This window comes from Taeniopygia guttata, chromosome 3 (assembly GCF_048771995.1).
Source record: "Taeniopygia guttata chromosome 3, bTaeGut7.mat, whole genome shotgun sequence".
NCBI lineage: Eukaryota > Metazoa > Chordata > Aves > Passeriformes > Estrildidae > Taeniopygia > Taeniopygia guttata.
The window spans coordinates 42,601,453-42,626,314 of NC_133027.1; the positions used below are offsets into that span (position 1 = coordinate 42,601,453).

General features: G+C 33.8%; 1 protein-coding gene across 2 annotated transcripts in view; it reads right to left on the reverse strand.

Annotated features, from left to right (window-relative positions):
* Nucleotides 1-24,862, reverse strand: part of ASCC3 (activating signal cointegrator 1 complex subunit 3) — a 250,692-nt gene that overhangs the window by 48,608 nt on the left and 177,222 nt on the right. For both annotated transcript variants that reach the window (XM_072926725.1, XM_002196594.7), the window contains exons 25-34: nt 23,571-23,791; nt 22,105-22,190; nt 20,518-20,684; nt 20,235-20,380; nt 20,005-20,125; nt 17,864-18,006; nt 7,806-7,943; nt 7,582-7,702; nt 3,983-4,115; nt 1,217-1,342 (exon numbers count right to left, since the gene is read on the reverse strand). In XM_072926725.1, the coding sequence (XP_072782826.1) occupies nt 1,217-1,342; nt 3,983-4,115; nt 7,582-7,702; nt 7,806-7,943; nt 17,864-18,006; nt 20,005-20,125; nt 20,235-20,380; nt 20,518-20,684; nt 22,105-22,190; nt 23,571-23,791 (1,402 nt within the window). The remainder of the gene's footprint in view (nt 1-1,216; nt 1,343-3,982; nt 4,116-7,581; nt 7,703-7,805; nt 7,944-17,863; nt 18,007-20,004; nt 20,126-20,234; nt 20,381-20,517; nt 20,685-22,104; nt 22,191-23,570; nt 23,792-24,862) is intronic.

Consider the following 24,862-nt stretch of genomic DNA (forward strand, 5'->3'; position numbering starts at 1 on the left):
TATTCTACACTAACCTTTGGCCTACATGTTATTTCTTAAAAAAAATGTAGCTACCACAAATACCATATGATCAAAGCTTACCAAAACCAAATCAACTACAGCACTTTACCAAAGCAATTAAAGAGCAAGACATTTTAAAGTAACAGTACTTATTTTTTATGCTAAAAGAGTAGAAAGTCTAACATTTCAAAAATCATAATTTAACTCTCAGAGGTGAAATACCCTCCCCCTATCTGCATGCATTGTGTCAGTTATGAAGTGAGAAAATTGAAAAGTCTTTCTTTAATTTACAGTTCTAATGCTCTGCATATTTTATTTCCCAAGAAAACTAGATGGAAATTCTGTTTGTTCTGTGGGAGACTCCCAGCACAGGGCTAGAGACAGAACTAAAAACTAATAAAGACTTAAAAAGAATTAACAGAAATTATTTTATCACTTGCAGGCTCCCAGTAGCACTTGCCCATAAAGTACCTGGCAGAAAATCTGGCCAAATACTATAGATATTAACATGATTTCAGAAATACAACACGCTGGAGTACATCTAGAAATATTTAGTGATCTAAACAGATAATTCTTTATTTGCCACATTATTTTAGTGGGTGAATGATCACATGACAGGTAACACACCATTTACTCAAAGCAATCTTGTGGCAAAGGCAGGCTATACTGGTGGAACAGTTCAGAATGATCTGCATACCAGCTGGAGCTACGCAGGATGATAGCAATCATTGAAAATGTTGCACACATGGTTTCACCAGAGTATCCTAATGAAAGCAAACGTTATCACAGAGAAACAGCTGATAGTTATTCTCTCATTTATTAGGAAAGTCCAAGTCTTAATAAATTTTCTAAAGAAAACTGAGCAGAACATATCAATGTGGTAGCTAAAAAAAAGGTATTGCATTATAAATACAATATCTGAAAGAATGTGATAATCTGGATTTTTATTTTAGGGATGCTGATGTAGCCCTCTCAATAAGGTTATTTTATTGCTGTAACTAAATTGTAAAGTTATCTGCCAAAAAATGCATTTATATTTAGAGTAAAACTTATAAAAAATATGTGCTCACGAGTTTTAATCCACATGTGGGCTAGCAATGCTCCTACACTGGAGGTTGTTAAGTATTCCAGGCTCCAACAGCAGGCGGATCACCTTTGGATCAACTCTAACCTCAAGTTACCTTGAGATTAAATTGTCTTTATATTGTATACTCACGTTGGGTTCATTATAAGTCGACGGAAGAAGTAAGTCCAGGTGATATAATCCATTGCATCCTGCTTAGATGTAATAGTTCCAGCAGCAATTTCAGCATTCAAGTGGTCAGCCAGCACCTCTAACAAGCTGAAGAACAGGAAACAAAAGGATTTAGCTGACTTTACAATCACAAAGACAGGTAATATATTTTGTAGAGTTGCCCATTAAAAGGTTTATTACTTTTAATCTGAAAATATTATATATTTATCTTCCAGTAAAAGGGAAGAGGGGAAGAAGGGGGAATGTAATTGCAAGGTCAGTCATCTTCTTTACATGATAGTGGAATGAAGCTCAAATTATTTTTTGATTGGACCAAGAATGCACAAGTTTAAATCATTCATGGAACACATTCAGATGGAGCTACTCAGTGGTAACTTCTGAATATTGTATGTTGACCATATGATCATGCTGATTTAATCCAATAGAGAATCATATGGAAAGACAAACAGGAAATGAAACAGTGGCAATAGCTTAGCTAATACTTGACAAATACTTCAGGGCTATTAAAATTACATCAAAACAGCTTCCCCTGGATTTTGCCTCATCTTCATCCAACATTAAAAAAAAAAAAACAACAACAAAAAAAGCAGCTACTTTTACCCAGAAAGATCTAAACTCAGAAGCAGAAAAAAAAAAAAGCAGCTTAAAATGATTCTTAAAAAATAAAATACTCAGTCATTAAATAGAACAAAGACCTCCATTAGGATATCTAATGAGATCATGTCTGGCTAGAGTTCAATCAGAGAATAGCAAATATCCTTAAGGTTCAATGTAATTTTTCTTGTATTATATCCTTTTTCTTCTCCCAATGTTCTTTTCCTGTTGCTAAAAGTAAAGAATAATCTGGCATGAGTAGATGTTTTACTGCTCTGTACTGGTGACTGCATGCTTCTGAGGGTCAGAACTGCAGGCATTCTACACAGATTGTCCAACAGAAGCTGGACAGATGATTCAATAGCTATTCCATGATAATGGAATTCTGGATTTTCTTTGTTTCTAATGTGCTGTGTTTCAGGCCCATAATCAGGGAGAGCACAAGGACTGTTACAAGTTGAGTACTCAAGTCTTACAATTAATATGTAAACAATGGCTTTTAGAAAAAAGGTTAATTAAAAAATGTGAAGTTTACTTTTATAAATTGGAAATACTACACAAAATTTGCCAAAGATTTTGCCAAAGAGCTGATAAATCTGCTCTTTAGCAAAACAGATGGGAAAGCATTCCAAAACTAAAAAAACCCCAAAAAATCCCAACCAGTATCTTTGAAGATATGAAATACTTAATCATTAAAGAGACCAAGACATACCTAAGTTATGTGGTTCACAGCCTACAGGGAACTTAACAAGATTGTTATTAATATGTGACTCTTCATCTGCAAATTTATCAAATATTCTTTTTTTATAATAAAAGATGGAATATATCAGAACTACAAAGTAAATATAAACACAAGAATGGAGCTAGCTACTAGTAGCACAGAATATTTATAGTCTCTCATGTTCATGTCTTCCAAACATGAACGAAGATGTGATTACTACTGTCATATGGAAGATATGATTTCTTTATTTTGAAACACCAATTCCCAAGGAATAGAGATATTTCTTAGTTTATGCTAATGCCATGCAGTCTGGATACACCAACATTATAATCACACCACTCTTTTCACTTATTAGCTATCATTTGGAAGAAGTTCACCTCCTAGACTTTTGTGCTAAGTGCAATTTCTACATTCAAAAAGGTGTGGTTTCCTAAGGAAATGAAGTGTATGTTTTCACATTCTTTGTTTGCATAAATTGTATGTCTGTCTGTGCACCACAGAAATTAACTTTCAAATACACCAGCCTGTTTCAGCTACATTTCAAAGGTGGATTGCACTCTCAAACTTCAACAAGTTCCCTGAGCAGATAGAGGTCCCATTATCACTTATGTTGAGGGATAAAGTTTCCTTAGGAGAACAATACTGTGAATTCTTCACCACTGAGAAAAGCTTTCAGTAATATTCATGTTTTATTAGATGTCTGAGCATTGCTCCATGAAACATTCCTCTACAGAAGACCAATGTAACTAGTTTGGCTTCTCACGGAACAATTAAACACATAAAAAGATCAAAATCAAGGCACAAATTACATTACGTTGGACAGCAAACTTTGCATCAACTAGGTTCCAAGAGGCTACAAAAAGGTGCTGTTTCTACACTTCTCACAAAAATCTTTCAATTTAATAGGGAAAGATATGTTAAAACTGTATTACTAAGAGTTTACACCATGTAAACTTGAACTTTGAACTTTTGAACTTTTGAGACTTTCAAGAATGTGATAGCTACAATGATACAAATACTCTAGGTAAAAGTGCTAGAAACTCACCTTGTTTTTTTTTCCTATTAGTAACTTGTCACAGAATTTCAAAGAGGGTTCTAAGGATCATGGATAGTTGTCCTAAACACTGCCCTTGAAGAATAGTTTGTGCTTTCACATGTCTGAGACAACATCCAGAAATGGAGAGGCACTTGTACTATTATTTGGGAATGGACTGATGAGCTCAGCAGTGCTTCAAAACTCATGGAAGAAAGGATTTTTCTACATAAAGATGGGTAATTTATTTTTTTAAATTGTTTTCCTCTTGACCCCAGTATTTAGGACTTATCCAGCACAGGGGATTTTGTTTCCATTTCCTCTATCCCCCATTTATAGTATTGTTTATAGTTTGATCAGCTTTTTTGATTATCTTTACCTTGATTCCACTGGGAAAGGTTCATAAAGGAATTTTTTGTAGAAGTCTTTCTTAATATCATGAACTAGAATGACAGCTTTTCCTTGGTCATCGAACTGTGGTCTGCCAGCACGCCCCATCATCTGAAGCACATCTGCCAGAGAGACAATAATGTATAAACCAAATATTTGTTCAGATGTATAAATAAATGTATTTATGTTGGTACAATGTACAATATAGGTTTTTTGCATTACTTTGGCCTTGTATGCTCTATTGGATTTGACACTTCTAATTTCTTTTTCCATCTCAGATAAAGTTATGATGAACATCTTTCTGTCAGAGCCAATCTTCTTGTACACTTAAAGACCATCCATTGCGATAGAATCTAGGCTTATATCTAATATTATTTGCCTTTACTCTCCTTCCATTCCACATCCATCCTCATTTTTTCACATGCAATTAAAGATGATGAGTAAGAGAACTCATGAAGGCTATAATGACAATTGTCTGTAATCTCCTAATTTTCAAATACTTGACTTCACACTTACAGAAGTTCCTCATGTAGGCTTTTCTGCTAGATACAATTTCCTAGGTTTTGAGTACTTTAGAGATATAATGGTATAGGCAATTTCTAATTACTGAGCACTATGATATTTACCACTTTAAAAAGTTATATTAGTTATTAGCACTGGAGTAGAGATGGTTTCATATTGTATGTTGTCCCTACATCACAATATACAAATTTAAAAGTTGGTTCAGACACGCTAACTAGACACCATTATTTGTAAATACTAATTAATGACTTCTATAAACACTGAAAATACTAGTTTATGCAAAACATGCTCAACTTGCTACCTGCCCCCAAGGATAAGCATGCTTATCATCTATTTGTTTGTCTTGTCTTCATTTGAGAAGTGCATAGGTTGTTCTGTGTCTCACTCACCAAAGCTCTGAATCCTTCTGGTACCTGCAACTCCTATTTAACTTAGAGGAAGCAATGGAAAGCAATAATAAGTTTTACATCTTTATTTTACAAGTGTTAATGTTTTGTGTATTCTGTATGAGCTCTATCATACCTGCCCAGTATGTGGCTTGCAACACCTGGCATTTTGAAATGATTTATTTGAGTTAAGAAAAAGTAAGTTTTTGGCCCAAAGTTCTGCTGAGGAAGGAAAATCCAGACAGTAAGGAATGGGATACATCAACTGACCATTACAGGAGAAACAGACAGCCCAACTGTGTTTTTAGTAACACATTTTCACTTGTGTACTGACTTGTGTATAGAAAGCAATGTTTTTTATAATTTTATTCCTTTTGTTAGCTTAGGAGTGACATTAAGATGTAAAATGAAATTAGTTTAAATCTGCTGCTTCTGAATAGGTATGTGCACAGGAAGGTGATGAAACAACTTCTTGCTGTTCTGTGTGGTGAATTAAATTGTGCATAATACCATATAGGAAATGGACTTACAAAAAGCATCAGGAAATTATTTTTGCCAATATCCACTGTGTAATTATCCAAACTCAATATTTTCTTTACTGACTATATGTTGCTTGGCTGCTTTTAACCACTGGACTAAACTCCTGAAATATTAAATATGATCCAACTGGCTGACTAAATAAATGACTGTTAGCTGAGAAAAAGTCCTCCCCAAAACCTCTGACTTCACTCAAAGAAGCATTCTTGCTTATTTTGAAATTGCTGAACACTCCAGAGTGATTCATTGTGCCCTCAGCTGTTTTCTTGGAGCCAAATGCATTCCTGACACAGAAAGGTAACTTTAGTAGGGAGAAGCCAAGTAATATAATGATGGAACATTGCAGGCATAACTTCAGGGCAGCATTAAAGCATTATTGTGAAACTTTTGGAAGTATTTCAGAAAGAAATTAAGAAATTAATTACATTTTCATTTTACTGCTGCAGCAAAACTGTACTACCTATCCCACAGAAGTTCCAGATGCATAAATACTCTCTAGAAAGTTAAAAATAAAAATGCTTTAGGAAAACCACACCACATGTTTCTTCATAAAATAAGGAATCTGCATTTTCTGTTGCAGTGCAGACAACAAAATCTGAATGCTTCCATCACAGATGGTGGTATTCCATCCACCCCCTCCCCTGCCCCAAGTCTTACTGAAAATTCAGGAATTGAACAACACCCAGTGTTGAAGTTACATGAATTAAAAATGGCAATAAAGAGTGAGAGTATCAGCATTCCCTGAAGCCTTTGCGTGAGCTTGTACAACAGATTCCTCCAACAGCATAGTAAGTCTGCACTGTTTATTGAGTCTCTGATTTCTTATAGATATATTATTTTCTCTGTTACTGATTTCTGACGGTGCCATGGATTCAACATAAAATTTAAAACTTCCTTTGATTTCTTTCCTCGCCACTTTTCCCCATTCAGTAATAAATGATCACCACGGCTTTCCCAGTCGGCACGAGCGCAATATGACTTCGTTGCAGAGACTGCTTTCACTAAGTTTACATCAGCCAAAGTCTGTCACAAAATACAAGTGTGCATGGCTGAGATCCCAGGTCAGACCAGAATTGCTGGAAAAGAGAGTTGGTCTGAAAATTGATCCCAAGTTTCCTGCAGAGCACTTACCACTAAATTGAGCTCTGTGATGGGTTATTTGAAGAAGTAACCCGTAGCATTTTCAGTTTGAGCTTTTTTTTTCAAGTTACTAAGCTTCTCTTGATGAAAAGACAGTGCATGGCTAAAAAGATGCAAGCTCTGTATTTACCTAACAAATACCATTTGGATTGTCCTTAGGTGTACACATCGCTAGTGTAGTATACACTAGTAGTAGTGTAGGAACATTTAATAATAAAATTTTGCTTCAGAAAAGAGAAAGGGAAAACAGAACAGGAAACCTGGAATAAATTTAGCTTGTCCTCATTCTTCAAACTTAGTACCATCCAGACAAATATTCTCCCTGTCTGAACTCTGAAAAAAGTTCTTCCATGGTTCACTTTCTTCAGCTTGTTGAAAACACTGCAGAACAGTTTATGAAAACTGGAGTTTACTCGAGCCAGAAAGCAATGAAAGTCTGTATCAAGCCAGAAATTCAAATTTTAATTTAGCTGCTCATTTCTGAAGTATCCTTTATATCACTGAAGATACCAGACCAGGTTTTTTGTTTACTACCAAGTGACTATGTATACATTTTATTTCCTCATATGTGTGTGATTCAACTGCTGCATTTCAAACCATGACTAAGTTTACTCTTAAAGATTTGTTTCTATTTAGAAAAGGTTTAAAGAATGAAAAAAAAAAACTCCACTCTTGAAGAAAAACTCCACTTTCTTTTATACAATTACCTAGTTAACTAGATATAGAGACTAGGCTTTATATTATCCCTTTAATTGTTTAATGTCTATTTTGGGTGATACACATTAAAGGAGTTTAGAATGAAAAATGATTTGCGAAACAGAAACACTTTCATTATTGCACACCATCTTAAGAGTTCTCTGACAACTTGCATTAAACAAAGAAAAAACCCTTACCTCATCTCCCCTAGTCTTTATCCAAATTCAGTTACTAAATAATTCAGGTCATTTGCATACACTTGAAATATACTTCAGGATTTGAACATTCCCATAATTTATGTGAGTACCTGTAATGGGATAATCCACGTAACGCCTTGTTTTTCCATCGTAGTATTCTGTTCCTTTAACAATTACTAAATGGGCTGGAAAATTTACACCCCAAGCTAATGTGCTTGTGGCAATAAGAACCTAAGACAAAAAGAAAGATTAATGAGGTATATGTAACAAAAAGCCAACTTTTAAAATTCCATGGAAAACTCATTACAGCAGGATTCAAAAAGAACATGTGTACCTGGATTTTGCAGTTCACAAACAATTCTTCCACAGTTTTCCTGTCCCTTTCATGCAGACCCGCATGGTGCATGCCTATTCCAAAAGCAAGTGTCAGCTTCAGATTCGAATCTCTAACTGTGACTATAATGTCATTCATCTGTAACAGAAAGAACAATTGCAGGCTTTAGAATAGATTACTAAGAAATTTTAAACTTTTAGGTTCCTTATCTTGATTTTTTTTGTTTTTGTAGCAATGATAATTTGCTTTATGCTGTTTAAACAAGCAGGAAATCAGAGCCTTCTTCAGTCTCTGAAAAGACTGGTTTTGTCTAAAAAAATACTATATTAACAATGGGGGTGGAATATAAAATGCACATGACTTTATTGACATGCTAAGTAACACACAAGGAAATGAAAATGATGAAAATATCTTGACAGGTCTGACAAATACTGTGCATTCTGTTCTGTGTTTGTTTAATGCAATCCCTGGTATCAAGGGGGTTAGGACTGGTATAAAAACATAGCAAATCCCTGCAACCAGTAACATAATAACAGTCATGAAAAATAAATTTGGCTCTCTCTAATTCCTTTGAACAGATAGACTATTCCTCAGTTTGATAATTTTGCAATTATTATTCACCAAGAAAGCTTCCTTTTCACATGCTGAAATGCAAATTAATTTGAAAATTTTTCTTTGAGTGTGAGTGTGAGTTTGTAATTTATAGACTCAAAGTCTGTAGTGAAATCCAACATCTGTTAAGTGTGTTCATTTAAAACTTTCAGAAGTCCAGACAAAAAGCTGTTTTTATTATTATTACTAATTATTTAAAATGTGATGTCAATGACTCTTGGAATCGTTTTTACTACTATCATTTTAACAATCTTTCTTGCCTACATTTTCAAGTCATAAATTTGATAAAAAGCTTATTTATTTTTGTATGACTTCCGTGAAAAGCCTCTTAGTAATAATGAACTAAACTGTCTTGTTAAGTAATTTTGTCCTTCAAAATTATTTGTATTGTGTTATTTCTAAGGCTATTTATTATTTTATGTGATTTTAATATAATTATAGCCAGGAACTTAAAAATTTAGGCTCTTATTAATGGTTTCCTGGTGCCACCAGCAGTGGCATGATGATATTGCATACTTGGGGCAGAATCATTCATGGTCACAGGAGGTATAGCCAAGGTTAGGAAGAAAACCAGTAGTGCAGAACAAATTAGAGTAACTGAATAATTTGGACATAGTGCTCGGCCTCATCTCAGACTGAGATCTTCAAAGGACTGAGATATGATAGCATCACATGACTACAGTGATACCTTCATTTCTACATAGGACTCTGAGGTGTTTCACTTCTGATGTTCAAGATTGTAACCTCTCCAAATATTTCCTGTGTTTTATAATTCTCACACCTTAATGTGAATAAAATGATTCACATCTCTAAACCAAGTAATGTGTTGCTACTATCATAAAAAAGAATCCTTAAAAGGCACAAAAAAAATCTAGAGAATATAACAGACCATACTGAGGATTTTAAAACAAAGAAACAAACAAACAACATAGATTTTGTAAATAAATCAATTTTGTCAGGAAGAGTAAATTGCAAAGCATTTAAAAAGTCTATTTGTTGAAGCAATCTTGGCTAACAGAACCACAACTGATGGAAGTAACAGGGAAACTAATTAAAAAAATAAATTGCTCAACTTTTGACAGATCAATTTCATCTGTCAATGGAAGCTCTTAAATTTTATTTCCCTTCACAATGCAGTTGCCTGGATGTTCCTGAGAGTTTCCTGTACTATAAGACATGGAAGGTTTGTTGTATAAACTGATCTAGCACATATAAAAGAAAAGGGTGCTTACAAGAGTGAAAGGGTCCATTAAACATTGAAATTAAAGGGAGCAGAAAGAAAAAAAACCCCAATGAATTGAGAATAAGTCCATTTAGGAAAGGGAAGCAAGAAGAGGGGTAGATAAGTCAAAGAGAGTAAAGAGATGAATGAAAGGAGGATATGTTAAAGGATAAAGTTTATCTATCTAGATACAATCAGCAAACCTTTGATTTCTCCAGTCAACATGTAGACATGTGACTTCAGTGTAGACAATGTGAATTATGACCCATCTTAAAGAGTTGTTTTTCTAAGACTAAAAAATATCTGGATAAAATGGGAACACATATACTGTTTTCTCTAAAATTATGACCATCAACATACAATACTAAAAATACGATAAAACTTATTAATGATTTTTTTACTAGAGGTTTATTAATTGGTACTAGTACTGCATAGGCTCCTTTTGCCTATGTACACACTTTAAGAAATAACTATATGTATTTATTGAACAGGAAATTAGGATGAAAAAAGTGGAAAACAAAATTGGTAAATATGTGAAAAACATAAAAATGCATTTAGATTTTAGTCAGTTTCTGCATTCAAGAATTGACAAAAGATACTACATTGCTGAATTAATTTTTCTTCTCCCTACCAAGAATCAGCACCTTATGATAGTTACGTCTTTAACATAAGGGAACGAGCAAATTCCAAAGACAATAATTTCATTATTCACATTAAAAGAACATTATATTGGGAAAATAATGAATCTAAACCCCATTTTCCTCTACAACAATACAGGGATCAAGTTAGCTGATTTGGATTAGTCTATAGTGATTAGACTGCTCTCTTCAGCACATGTGGTTTTACACTGGGAGCTATTTCCAGTACACAACCTGAGCTAAACCTTTCTGCCATAGAGTTGCCAGCAAAAAACATCCTAAATTCACACCGATGGGAATTTATTCAAAGATGTTCTTCTTGCTTTTACAATCAATGGTGGTTATTTTTTTTCCCCTCTGACTTGTATTACAGCGGCGGCCTGTGGTGCTGTTAGTCATACCTGCAAAGCAGTGTAATTTACCACAGGAAAACTAAAGAGCCCTTAGCAGGAGCACTGGCACATGTACTGCTATCCTGTCATTTTAGCAGCAGGGAATCCTAGTCATTTTTAGCTGACCCCTTACTTTCACATAAATCACTGTAATAAACATAACTGTTTTACCCATAGGCACAATCCAAGGCTTAAAATTCTCATGACAATTTATTTAAAAATGTAACTCCCTTATGTCAGTGTAGTGTAAGAATATTACAACTTTCTATTAAGAAATAATGGCACAATTAATAGGTTCATTAACCAGAAACAGACACAGCACTGTGACTATAAAACAAATCTAACATTTCTGAATTGTTATGACTCAATTACTATTTATCTTTCTGAAAACAAGTGTCATATAGTTTTACTCACAGAAGGATAAATGAAATCTATGTTATCTTAAGAACAGAAAAATATATTAAAATAATATAAGGAAATACACATTGTACTGGCATTAAAAAAACCTGTACAACACCAATGCAGGGAACTTAATGCCAGGAAGAGATTTTTTTCCCTGGACTCATACACAAGCAGGATCAAGCACAAGCTGAAAGGTTTGGCTATCTTTCATAGCTTTTTTTTTTTTTATTTTTTTTTTATTTTTTTTTATGAACAAAGGAAAATATATCCTGAAAAACCAATTTGGGAACCTGGTAGCGCTGCAAAATATTTATTCTAAAAAATAAACCTTTTTCTACATTTTCTATTCTAATTCCTAAACAAACCAGATTTTTGTCAACCTACTAAGTAGTAATTTTCTTTGTTCCTGCACATATGTAAACTGTTGAACCATTTACTTTAAGCTAATAGAACTTTTTTTTTATATTTTAAATTTATTATACTTAAAAAGCTTTTGTAGAAAGATAGGATTCCATTTAAGCAGATACATTACCCTGTGCCTGAAATGCATTCCAGTCAGAGTATAATTCAGCAAGTTGATGACAATGCTGGCTCCAAAAGAAAGGAGGAGACCAGATTGGACAAGAATGAGCTAACAGATTGTGCAGCCCAATTCTGTCCCTTTGAGTGTGATATATTGTTTCAAGATGCTAAAACCCCATACTTTCTCAAAGCATATCTGTTGTGCTGGTTTTCCCATTTTCACAGAATCCTCATTATTAGTACTCTCTACTCTTTTCAAAGCACGTCAGACTCAGACCATATGCCACTGAATAATGCTTATCAATTGTCTAAAATGCCCAATAGAAGAAAGATCTGCCAAACAAAAGAATCGTGAAAGTTATGAAGTCTTTTACAAAAATAATTACATATTTCACATCTGCTACAGATGTTAAGTGAAACAAAACCATCTCCTTGTTATAACTAAATGTTAATTTTTATGACACACTTTTGTGTCATAAAACCAACATCTTGTAGAAGGAAGTTGAACTTCTATAATGACTGAAACACTTAGAAATCATTCTTGGATACCCTCCTGATCTTTAAAGGCAGGAAAACAAATCATCTTAAAAAATTATTTTTGATGAGGAATTGGCTTATACTTCAGAGCTATCCCACACAGAACAAGCTGCCTAAAAAAACTCAAATAATATTATTCAAGGAATATTTTAAAATGTGTTTTAAACAGTTCAGATATATTATTAACAGTTGAGATATATTAATAATATTTAATAATATATAACAATACAGTAAAGAATAATAATATAATAAAACATTTAACACTAAAAGACACATTTAAATGACAGCAATATGCCTGTTCATGACACAGACCAGATTCTACAATCCCTGTTTTATAGCACAACATTACCTCAAAACATTAACATGGAGATAATAGGTTGTTTGATTTAAAGGTTAGGGAAGGAAAAGCCATCTTTTGTCTTTCCAAGAATTTTTAGGATTTTTTTTTGTTGGTTTTGGGCTTTTTCTTTGTTTGTTTTTAATAACAATGCAAACTGACTACTGGTAAAATTTAATTCCCCTTCACACATACAGCTATGTGTATTTCCCCACAGTGTACAAACACACATGTACTAATCCATAATTATTGCACACATGTTTATACACTCACATGTCTCAAATGGCAAAATCAGGATGGGTCTGATTCATTCTTCTAGAGTCAATGAATATCCTTCATTCAAGGGCCCTTGAATTCTTGACTGGAAACAAACTATTGCCTGATATGGATACTATTGAATATTACTACAGGTATCTCTGTGCTAAAGGATATTAGTTATTTCTAGAGGTTTCATAAAGAGCAGTCTTAACAAGATGCAGATGGTCAAATGATGCAGAAAGCAGAATGCAAAAACCATTGTGGGTAAAGTTAAAACTATGTATACTGGTACATTTCTTCTCCCTCCTTGCACCGTAAATATTAAAGAAAAATAAATCCAAGTATCTGGACAAGGAATAAATTTTTAAAGAAACTCCACCAAACAAATAAGAAAACACCCTGCTTGTCTGCTGGTGAGAACTGCATGCTAACTTCAAACAATAAACCATAAATACTACTTTTGTACTTTTGTTTTAGGTTAAAAACAAAAGGCTGTAAAAACATTAGAGAAAAATAAATAAACTGAAAACTTGATTCAAATAAATTATGTTGTAAAAAGATTGCAACATTTTCTGCCACCACAGATGTAGATGCAATTTCTGACAGAGAAGGACTTGTTCCTCTTTAGTCAGCTCCTAATGTAGAACAGCATAACTGATCTTACCCAAGATGACCATCAGAAACTGGTGGCACTGTCTGTCTCCAACACAATAATCTGAGTATTGTCCCTTTTACCAAGATAAGTAATGGCTCACAAGCTTGAACATGACAGTCCTGGCTGACAAGTCCAAATTAGAATTTTATCCACTAAGTGTATAATTAAAAAATCCTCTAATGATTATACAAAAAAAACCCAGGGTAAGCATAACATTTTCTTTTTCCATGGGCATGTTGGCATCAAAGGACAAGAAAAAGAAATGAAGAATCACTCTATTTACAGATGCAGTCTCCTCTTTGAGATGCACTGCCCATTCACATTTCTGTCATGATGCACCTGTGCCTCAAAAGTATGACCAGGACAATCTTTACAGAGTGATTATCTAATGAAGAGTCCTTGCTATTATTGCAGATGGCAAGGAAAACAGCTTCTGCTGCTGCTTCTTCAGTCTTTGTTGAAAAATAAACTCAGTCTTGGAGCACATTGTAAGAGAGAGAAATTTTGGAATGCATATGGACAAAGCAACTTACAGAAAAATAAAAAACATCTCAAAGGCTCTAAAGGGAACTATTATTTTTTTTCCTTGAGACTGCCCACTCATACTCTGGATGAACTGTAGCAGTGTTGCTTAAATCCTGAAGAATGTCTGCATGTGCAGTTGGAAAACATAGGGGTGAGCTTTAATGCATCAGCTACAAATCCTGGTACATAGAGTATTTTAAACATCATTGGAGGCTTCCTTGGTCAGACTAAAATATATGTAATGGATCAGGTCTTTAAGTGGCCATTTCTTTGCATGCAAAAAAGCATGCAAAGAGCCTGAAACTTAGTTGGATAGGATCTATGAAACAAATTTAACTATTGTAGTGGAGCAACAAGTCCAGCAGAACTGCAAAACTTAGCAGTACTAAAAGCAACAATTTTCATTAGGTACTGGCCAGTTTTATGGATTGACTGCTGTCTCAGCTTTCTGAATACCTTTCAACTTTCTGACTACTGTAATGGGTATGAGCCAAAACCTGCATATCTGACATGAAATTCAAGAAAAATGTCCAAGAAGAACCATTCCCAAAACCTAATGAAGCTGCCTATAAGATGTATATTTTTCAGTAGATGCCTGTATAACAAAATTCCTTCTTGACTATAATTCAGCTGCACCTGTTAGATAATGACTCCTGTGAAGGAAAGAACATCTCACATGATTTCTCCATGATCCAGGCATGCTGTTATCTACTTTGGTGGCAACAGTTGAAGGGTTGTTTCTACATGTCACTTCTACATACAAATATGCTTTCCAGAAGGTTCATGTAAGTGCATGTCATTTGAAATATAACTGATTCATATGCTGCCTGAATTTGATATTTGGAGCTGGGTGGCAAAAATGGAAGTGGATTTGCCTGTTATCTGAGAGTACTGTGAAAAGCAGCCTGGAAGTTTGTGAATAGAATCATTCATCACAAGCTTCAAACAACAGCCTGCTTTACCACCACAGAGAGAATCTCTGCAGAGATGAGTGAAGCTAACATAATGGCATAGCTGATTAACAAAGATCTAGTATTGGTAAAAACACATTAACAAAGAACCAGTACTGGGCTCTGCTGTATTCCAGTCTCTTCCCCACAAAGCATGAATCTCTCTGATACCATCAAAAAGGAGAACAAGGAAAAAATGTATTTAATGGCTGTAAGAATCTGTTTCTACCTCAACATCAGTTCTTTATAAGCTATTATGGATGGCATTGTTTTAGAACATTTCAAGAAGCCATAAGAAATCTACTGGGAAGCTAACATCAACAGAATAACTTTTAGGCAACATGTAGCAAACCCAATTACACCGTTAAACAAAATTTACTAATGAGTTCTCAAAGGAATCTTATGTTAGCCAAAATTAAAATTATACAAATAAGACTGACTGAACAAAAATGCCATGGTCTGCTGTACAGCTTGCTAATTTTGTATACACTCATGAAAAATCTCTTATATCTCAAAATACTTCATAGTTAAGAATTAGAACTATTTTGAAAAGAAAGCAATTTCTCTGTAAGTCCCCATAAAGGAATAGTGGCTGGCAAAAAAACCCCAAAAAAACCCCAAACAAACCAAAAAAAAAAAAAAAAAAAAAAACAAACCCCAAAAGTGAAAAACTGACAGGAAAAAAAGAAGTTGTTTAAAAGGCAACAAAATTTAATTCTTCTGACTGGTCTATTTTAATCCCATATGGAATTGAGAAACACTTGAAATTTGGGAAAAGGGTTTAAGATATGGAATGCCAGCTATAAAGTATTTGCTAGTTCTGCTTTTCAAACTTAGAAATTTTATAGTAGTCTGGAGAGAATTTTGTCTATTTCACATCTAATTCTGACTTTAATATTACTTGAGAATAAATTTTTAAAATTAACCCCCTTAAATTATGATTAGTTTTTATTATTATTAGATTATTATCAAAAATTGGGTAGGATATACACTATGTATGTAGCACTACTAGAGCTTTGTTCTTTTCTTCAATGTCAAATGAAACTCACGCTAATCATGCTCATTTAAAACACAAAACTACAAACTAGTCCCATGATTGCCAAAAAAAATGTCCACTTGAAATTGTGGGTACTTCAAACAGAATTGTGTTCTGTGTAATAGTGGTAAGATATAACAACTTAGAACTTAATCCTCAGTCTTTTACACTTACGTAATCAGAACTGAGTAACTTGGTAGGTATTTCATACTCCAAATATTCAGCTTATTAATTCAAATACAAATCATATGCAAATGTTATTAAACTAATAAATGCAAAGTCTGCTTGTCCTTGTTGGCTCCTATTTCAAAACCTTCAGAGGCTTATTCTGAAACATGAAATTCAAAGACTCCTAATAGAAAACCCTTTTATACCAAGTGAAGAAGCTTCAGTTACAATTCTTTTCAGAATAGCAGTGGCTCCCAGAACATGGGGAAACTATTCATATTAATGCAAGTCATTTAGGGCAAGCTCCCAGTGCATTTTCTAATTGCAGGTGAGATTACTACAGTAAACTAGCACAAGGTACTAAAGTACTCTACTAAGTAGTAATAACTTGGATATGAAATGTTTCTATTAGGTTCAAGAAAACATTAAACAGAGGTTATACAGCTAGAAAAGCACCATCAATTTGAGATATGCTTAGTGATAATAGTGGTTTATCAGCCAAGACAGCCATTTTCTATTTTAAAATCCATCTAAAACAGAAAGGATATTATGCTTTATCTCTGGGAAATCCCGTTTTATTTTTTGGCAAAGAGCAAACAAACACAAATAATATAATCTAGAAACCTATTCTTTTGGGTATATAATATTTATAATTTTATAACATTATATATAAATGATACATTTATATGATATATAAATATTCATACAGTATTCAACTTAGATTTTATTTTTATGATTCCTACATTTTGCTGTGTTTTGACCCTAAATTATCACAGAAATTCCTAGTAGAAGATTTGCAATAATTAGAAAAAGCTAGTCTTCAAAATCTAAAAATCTGAATATCGACCAGAAAAACCTGTTTTGCAGCAATGATATACTGTAATCAGAACCATTAGTGTAGAGTAAAATAAATAATACTGCATTCAGAGCAGGTACTGAACTGAGTGAATTAAATATAATCTGGTATACACTTTGAAGAATACTGATAAAAGAGAATATTGAAAGGTTGTTTATTATTTAGCCATTATTTATGTTTTGCAGTAAACAAAGGAAGATTAAAAAAAAAAAGAAAATGTAATTAAAGATTATATTGCTTGAAAAAGAATAAAAAATAAGCCTTTCCGCTAGCCTTGTTTAACATCTAAGTGTTTGACTTTGCAATCTTTATATTTTTAAAACAAAGATATTGGCAGAAGCTTTCTTTACTTTTTTTATATCATTGATTTATTTCATTGATATGCAAGACTCAACCATTGCTAAATGATTGGTTCTGCAGTATACCTGTCTATCTAGGAATACAGATGGATGCATGTATATACATAGGTACATATATTCACACAGATATATATGCAAATACATATACATAATGCATCTTATGAGAAGGATGATTTTTCTCTTAAAATACTGAAAGAGATTTGGTTTAGATTTCAGCTTAACATCTATAAGTCACAGATGTCCAGCTGTAAACTTTAGAGAGCACTAGCCCTCTTTTAGTCTTTGTCTTATCTTGGTATCAAAGACTTGCACCATGTGATATATGTTGTCTGGGACCATGGAACTAGCATTAATAAGATATGCAGGAAAAAACAAAGATAAAAGAGTTTGTGCTCTGAAGTTCAGCTCTTGCACAGACGCTTCTATGGCCTTAATGCTGTCACTACTTTTAATACATAGGGAAATTTAGCATATGCACAACTCTTTCAAGATCTGCCCTCAAACAACTCTTTTGTTTCATATGAATTTTTTTTCAAACAAACATCAATAAGATAGCAAAGCACAAACGAGGAAGGTAAAATGATTCTACCTCTCTTTCATCCATCTTCAGCCATTGTTTGGGATCATCCTCTGTGGCCAGGAAAGCTATGAGATCTAAGGCAGTAAGCCTTGTCTGACGTCTGGATGACACAAAAATAAGAACAGGCTTGGCTGGAGAATGACTCCGAATTGCTGTTGAGCAGAACAGAATTTGAGAATTAGACCCTTTCATAACAAAAATGAGAGTTTCCCTTTTCAATCCCATGACAGCTGATAGACTTCCCTGCAGATGACATTGAGGTACGTCTTCTGAGCCTCTGTTCTGCTGGATGGATACAACTGAGGTGAGAATACACCACCTCTGAACCAAAGGCCATAAAAGTACACTTAGCTGAGTCTCAATTTCCCTTCAGCTACTTCAGTGAACACTGTAAGCTAATTAAGAGAACAGTTATGAAAAAAACTCCAACAAAACACCACAAAACCTGGGCAAGCTTTCTAGACTTCAAGCTTTATCTCAGCCTAATACGTGTTAATGTTTTTTCCTACACCACTGCGGTATGTTGTCTCAAGCTCAATGTCATGAAGGTCTAAAACTAGCTTTCTGCCTGACCCAAAGCTCAAACTCCATAAACTCATGTCAGCCTACAGAGGATCATTTCAATCTACCAATATCAGAAAAGGTAAAAAAAGTGAAAAGTGACTTTTCAATACCTGCTGTGAAAGGGGGCATTACCGTACGAGAAAACTTTGTTTCTGTGCCGACTAACTAGTCTGATATATTTAAACCAATTATGATATATTTAAGCCAATTAGGTTTTAGGACTTTTAAAATAGTATTTTCTTGCTCAGCCCATCTTTGAAAAGTTTCAGGTTGCAGTGAAATTTTTATGGTCTCAGGAATAAGTATTGCCATGAAAATGCTAAAATAATCTTGACTGTATCACGTCAAACAAGTCGGGAACAGAGCACGCAATAAATAATATTATACATATTTTCTAACATCAACAAGCACTAGAAGTATAAACAGGTGTACCTAGAATTCCAAATACTCTCTCTAAACCACTTATAAATCAGTTTGTGTGCCTTCTCATGTAATTCTCATTCAAGCAATTAAATTTATGTATTGTTAATTTATGAAGACTATTTCATACTGCCCACCAGCACATATTATTCTGCAGTTCATGAACACTACCCAGCATGTGCTCCTGCATATACACATGCAATGCAGTTGTGAAATTATTGAAATAGGATAATTCATGTGTATTTATATCTTACAACTATATATGCCAATATATCTAAATATTTTAAAAGCCCAACATCTAATGGATTTTTGTTGCTTCAGGAACAGGTGTGGCAGAACAGCCCAAGACAGATTTATTGTTCATTAGTGTTTTTGTACAATGCTCTTGTGGAGGTGTAAATAATCCGAGCTGTCAAGAATGGTCTCTAGTCCACAATCAATACTTTGCTTCTGTCATAAGGCTAATTAAAGCAGCTAAAAAGTCCCCTCACAAATGTCACCTCACAGTCAACAGCAGTTCACACCACAAAATTTATATTGGAGGTTATTTTTAATTGATATAATAAATATTCCTTATGTAACCAAAACAAAACATGTTCAAATAAAATACAAGAGAGCTTTTCTTAAATCTATACTGCTTGCCAGCTTGGTTAAGAATAAAAAATTGGAAACAGAAGAATATCTGGATGCACTACAAATTTTGAATTTTATGGTTATTGCTTTGAAAGTAGAATTATAGGAGGTTAGGCTGACTTGCAACTTCTGTTCACAATTTTTTTAATGCTAACATGCAGTGGTCCATATGAAAATACCTCAGCAGATTAATAATATGAATGGTTTTATTGCTTTCTAAATTTCTAATATTTTTACATGAATATTTCTTTCTGGTGTCAAACACTAAGAGAAAACACATTTTATTTCCCCTTCACTAACACTAATTTTATTCTTCTGTTCTAAATACATTACATTCCTCTGCTACATGTTGCATTTGCAGCACACTTTATGTTTCAGACAAATAGCCTTGGGCCATTAGCAGAGCAGATTCTCCCAATACATGCCAAGAGTACATACAGTAACACATGTTGCAAATGTGCTGCAAATGAACTGTGTAAAGTCCCTTTTTCTTTTAGAGAAAGAAGGGAGAGGTCTAGGAGCTTGCTGCTTACCCTGAAAAGCAGGTTTGTTCATGCTGGCCATGCGAGGACAGTAATGCTGGCCAGGGAAGCCCTGGATGTGCACCTCCAGAGGAACTGGGCGCACTGATGGTCGGAAGTTGAACAGACCCATCTACAAGAGAAGATTTTTTCTCACGTTTAAACTTGAATTATCTTACCAATTGCTATTTTGTTTTTCTGCATGACAAATACATATCCATTTTCAAAAACCTTTTTCCTACCTGATTAATGTTTAGCCAGTCAGCAAGGTCTCTGGCATTTGCTAAAGCAGTGGATAAACCAACCACTCTTACTGGCTTCTCTGTGTGAGATGAGATAAAGTTTGTTCGGGACACAATGACTTCCAATACTGGGCCTCTCTCATCCCCTAATAAATGAAAGTAAATGGAAAAATGCAGAAAAAGGAAAGGTTAAGATGTCAAGAAGTATATTCATATCATAAGTACCAGCACACTTCTTCAAATTCAGCAATGATTCTGATCAAAAGCAGTGAAATATGCTCACCTAAAAGATGGATCTCATCAATGATGAGAATGGCAACTTTCTGAACATAGCTTCTGTTCTGCCAGCTTCTGCTGACGCCATCCCACTTTTCTGGGGTAGTAACAATCAGGTCAGCTTGAGCAATAGCTCTCATATCAGGAGTCACATCTCCTGTCAACTCTACAACCCTGTAATCAAGAAGGACACTGGCTTGGCTTTACAAAGCTTTAAAACATCTTAACATTAAAATATTTCACTTAAATTCTTAGAAGAAAAAAGAAACAAAATTAAGCAAAGCAATTTTCCATCTTGTCAAATACATTTAACAGAATTTTAAAAATTGTTTTAAGTAAATAAACCACTCTCTTTGTTTTCCTAGTAAATACCATATAAATATCAAATACCATTCCTTAGCAAAACCATATAAAAAGAAGAGGCAGAATATGAGTCCCAACCAACAGTTAGTTCTTCAAAATGAAGACAACATAATACTAGTATGATGTAATGTGAACCATAACATCCTGTCACAGACAGGATGAAAGCTGTCATGGATGCTACCAAGTTGCTGCCTGCTGTTCTGCATAGATCTCTGGTTTGAATAATGAGGCTAAACTGCAGTGTGTATTGCATTTGTTGGTGAAGGTCCATCAAGACTGGTGCAGAGATTAGCCTCAGATTACTTTTTGAAGAAGATTAGCAGATTTTTTCCAATTGTTTGCGGCGTTTGCAATGACTCATCATTTTAGATGGATCCATTATAATGGGTTTTAGACATTTCAATGACACATTCTAAATCCTGCTGAGCATCAAACAAAAATTCCTCAAAGTAATGTGGATATTCTGTTAAAGATTAGAGTCACAAGTAATTGTAAATTTCAAAAAAAGCAATAGTACCATAAATTATTTTATCTCATTTATGTGATAACAACAGGAATATTACTGATAATTTAATGGACACAGAGCAGCATCTCTTTCTCTTGTGTGCTTTGAGACTAACTTAGGAAAAAGACTATATTTGGAGAAGGTGAAGGCCCTAAATAATGCATCCTATGCATAAAAATTTTAATTCAGGACACTATAATTTTGGAAAGCATCAACATGACTGATATACCTGATAGATCATAAAGTAATGGCTGAACTCCAGCATCTGGGAAGATCAGCAAGAAATTGTTACCAATGAATTAAATTATATTAATTTATATATGAAGGACATAGTGTGACTACTATTATACAGTTCATGCAAGTCCTGTATGTTCCTTACATCAGAGGTTTCTAACGAGAGCTTAGTTTGACTTACATTTTCAATTTCCAAGGATATTGTGGAGTGAAATCTGAGCTTTGTATTTTTTGAACTGACAAGGAAGGAGAACAAAAATAGCTGGGTATTAAAGTGTATCCCTTTATTAGTTTTGATTTTGATCTATCACTTTTGATCTCAGTTTTGATCTATCAGTGACTGTTCATAGAACTATTCAAGTACTAGAAATTTGAAGAACAGTATAAAACCAAAACCCTTTTTGAAATACTCCTAAGTATTTAAAGATTTTTCTCATACTTGATGAGCTGCTCTTGTTTCTCATTTCTCTGCTTAGGTAAGGAGAAACATACTTTTTACCAAGCTTTTCTTCAATCCTAACTTTCCAGTCCTCAATCCTCTCACGGACGAGTGCTTTTAAGGGTGCAATATACACTGCCTGCAAAAGAAAAGGCACAAAACTAAAAGTAAAATAAGACAACTTTTTTAAAATGTACCTACAACACATGGCATTTGTGAGATTTGAACATACTCATAACCTATAAAATAAGTAAGTTCTAAATTTCTAAAATGACCTACAACAGGATTATATTTAAAACAGACATAATGCCTGAAAAGAATATCTTTTTTTCCTGAGCAATTAAGAATATTCAGATAATGAATAATTTTCTGTAACTGAAGTATTTACCATACCTTTTAGAATCAACACCCACTTATGTAAACAATTTTTTTTTTTTTTTTTTTTTTTTGCCATGACTATAAAATCTGCACATTAACATTCTGGAGCAGAATAATCTTAATTTCTAGCAAGCAATATCTTACCCGATTTTTAGATAGGTCATTAAATTATTAAAACATTATCAATTAAATAAAAAAGCTTATTATCTTAAGCAAAATGTCACAATATTTTTCCCAAAGAAGCCTGCAGTGCAGAGGGGAATATGCTTACATGTACAAAACAAATTTACTTATAGATTTATGGTTAAAAATTCTAAAGCTCTTGAACATGAAGAAACTGCTACACGAAGAGTTCACATACATTCTTTGAAATACATAGTCAGGCTTTCACCTTTATTAAAACCTAAAATATACATTCCTTTGAGAGCTGGCTATTTTTTATGTCTCACAGATTAGTTGATAGTGTATGAGTGACTTGTTTACCTCACTTGAACTAAGAAATTACATGAAGATATTTAAATTCAAAGATGACTAAGTAATTTATGTACAGAATTTCTGTTAATAGAAAGGTTATACTTTTTTAAAATCTCCCAGTCAGATACAAAGATTTTTGAAAGACTTTAGAGTTAAATGTGGTTAATTAAGATAATATGGCTAAGTTGAGAAGCAGATATCTATTCACCTTGAAAACAAAACTCCAAAAGGTGAGTTGTTCAGCTTTTAGGCAATTTAAAACAGAGGTGGAAGGTGGAACAAAAAATTGGCTTGTAGTAACTGCAACTTATTTGTTTAAATAATACAGAGACTGGGCTAGTTGTATTCACATGGAAGGGAACTAACAGCTATAAAACAGTACCACTGCTAGTAGAAGGAGATTAAAGCAGGAAATGCTGTTAAGTATGGAAGAAAAGGAAATCCAGCATGCCTGCATGTCATTTTTGTAGATTTAACTCTAGCTGTCAACTGATTAAAATAAATAGTTAAAATAAAAGCATAATGTACATAATGCACTACCATATGTATCCACACAAATATAAATTGGAGAAAGTAAAATTCAGTTCCCCAAGGTTTTCTTCTAGACTTTTTTATTATTGAAAAAATGCTCATAACAAAATGATTCTAGTAAACCTATTCTACTAACCTTTGATGTGGGATACTTGTTAAAAACTCTAAAGATGGCTAATTCAGCTGCAACCGTTTTTCCAGAACCTGTAGGAGCTCCAAGAAGAACATTGCAGTCTGTGTGATAGAGGGTATGGAATATCTGTGTCTGAATAGGGTTGAAGTGTGTGAATTTGTACAAGACTTCGTATTCAGGATGTCCCAAGGCTGTGATAGGCAAAGGCTGAAGATCCAGAAGCTCTAAAACCAGAAAATAATCGTAAGTGTATGACAAGAGATGCCATGACATGACAAAACCTGTTATGAAGACAAATATATTAACCAGTAATTTAGTGAAGAACAGTTTACATTGAAAAATGTTTTACTTAGTATCTCATATTACAGAGAGTACACATTTGGGTAATTGTTCACTTTGATGAAGAAAAATGAAAAGTTGTTTTATGGCTCTGAAATATTTCTGCAAGTAATTTTTAAAGTACTCTGATAGCTGTGAACCAGCTATTTGCATATTAATCTTTTTATACCTGCTTTCCTTTTACCCACTTGCAGTAAATTCTAAACTCACTGGATTAGACCATATGTATGTCCAGCTTCTTATGATAATAGAATGTGGAGTATTTCAAGTTCAAGGGAAAAAAAAATCTATTTAAGAAGGAAGGATTCTTTGGAGTTTCCAAGTTGATGGAGTAATACAAATCAGATGAGTACAGCTATATTTTGCATCTTATCCTTTAAATGTATAATTAAAGACATAATCTTAATAAATAAACAAACAGCTTTTCAATATATGATTCTCAATATATCTTGAAGGCATCTGCTATCCAAAGAATTAGAGATTGTGGAATTTGGAAGATGATATATATAACCAGATTGGATTTGGAATCCTACCAAATTAAGGAGACTGCAGTGATTCTGCTATGCAGATGCTTGCTTTGAAGTTTGGGTTTGTTTTTTTTTTGTGGCTGGAGGTCTCCTTGTCTTTTCAGGGTGCTTCACATTAAGGTATGATATGGGAGTCATAAAATCTACTGATGCAATGATGCCTAATATTCTTCACATGCTTTTCACTGATACCTTATGGCTGTTTTATCATTCCCACTGAAACAGTGATTTCTTGCGCTCTGTTGAGGCGAAAGAAGAGTTTTTTTGCCTAGCAAAGCCTCTATGTACTTCGTTGTTGAGTGGGAACCAGATGGGAATTGAAATCAATTACCATAAATCCTGGAGTCTCCATAACTGGTGATGTGTAAATATCTTTCTGTTTCTTCTGAATAGTAGTCAGTGATCAGTCAATTAGATAAAAAGGTTACA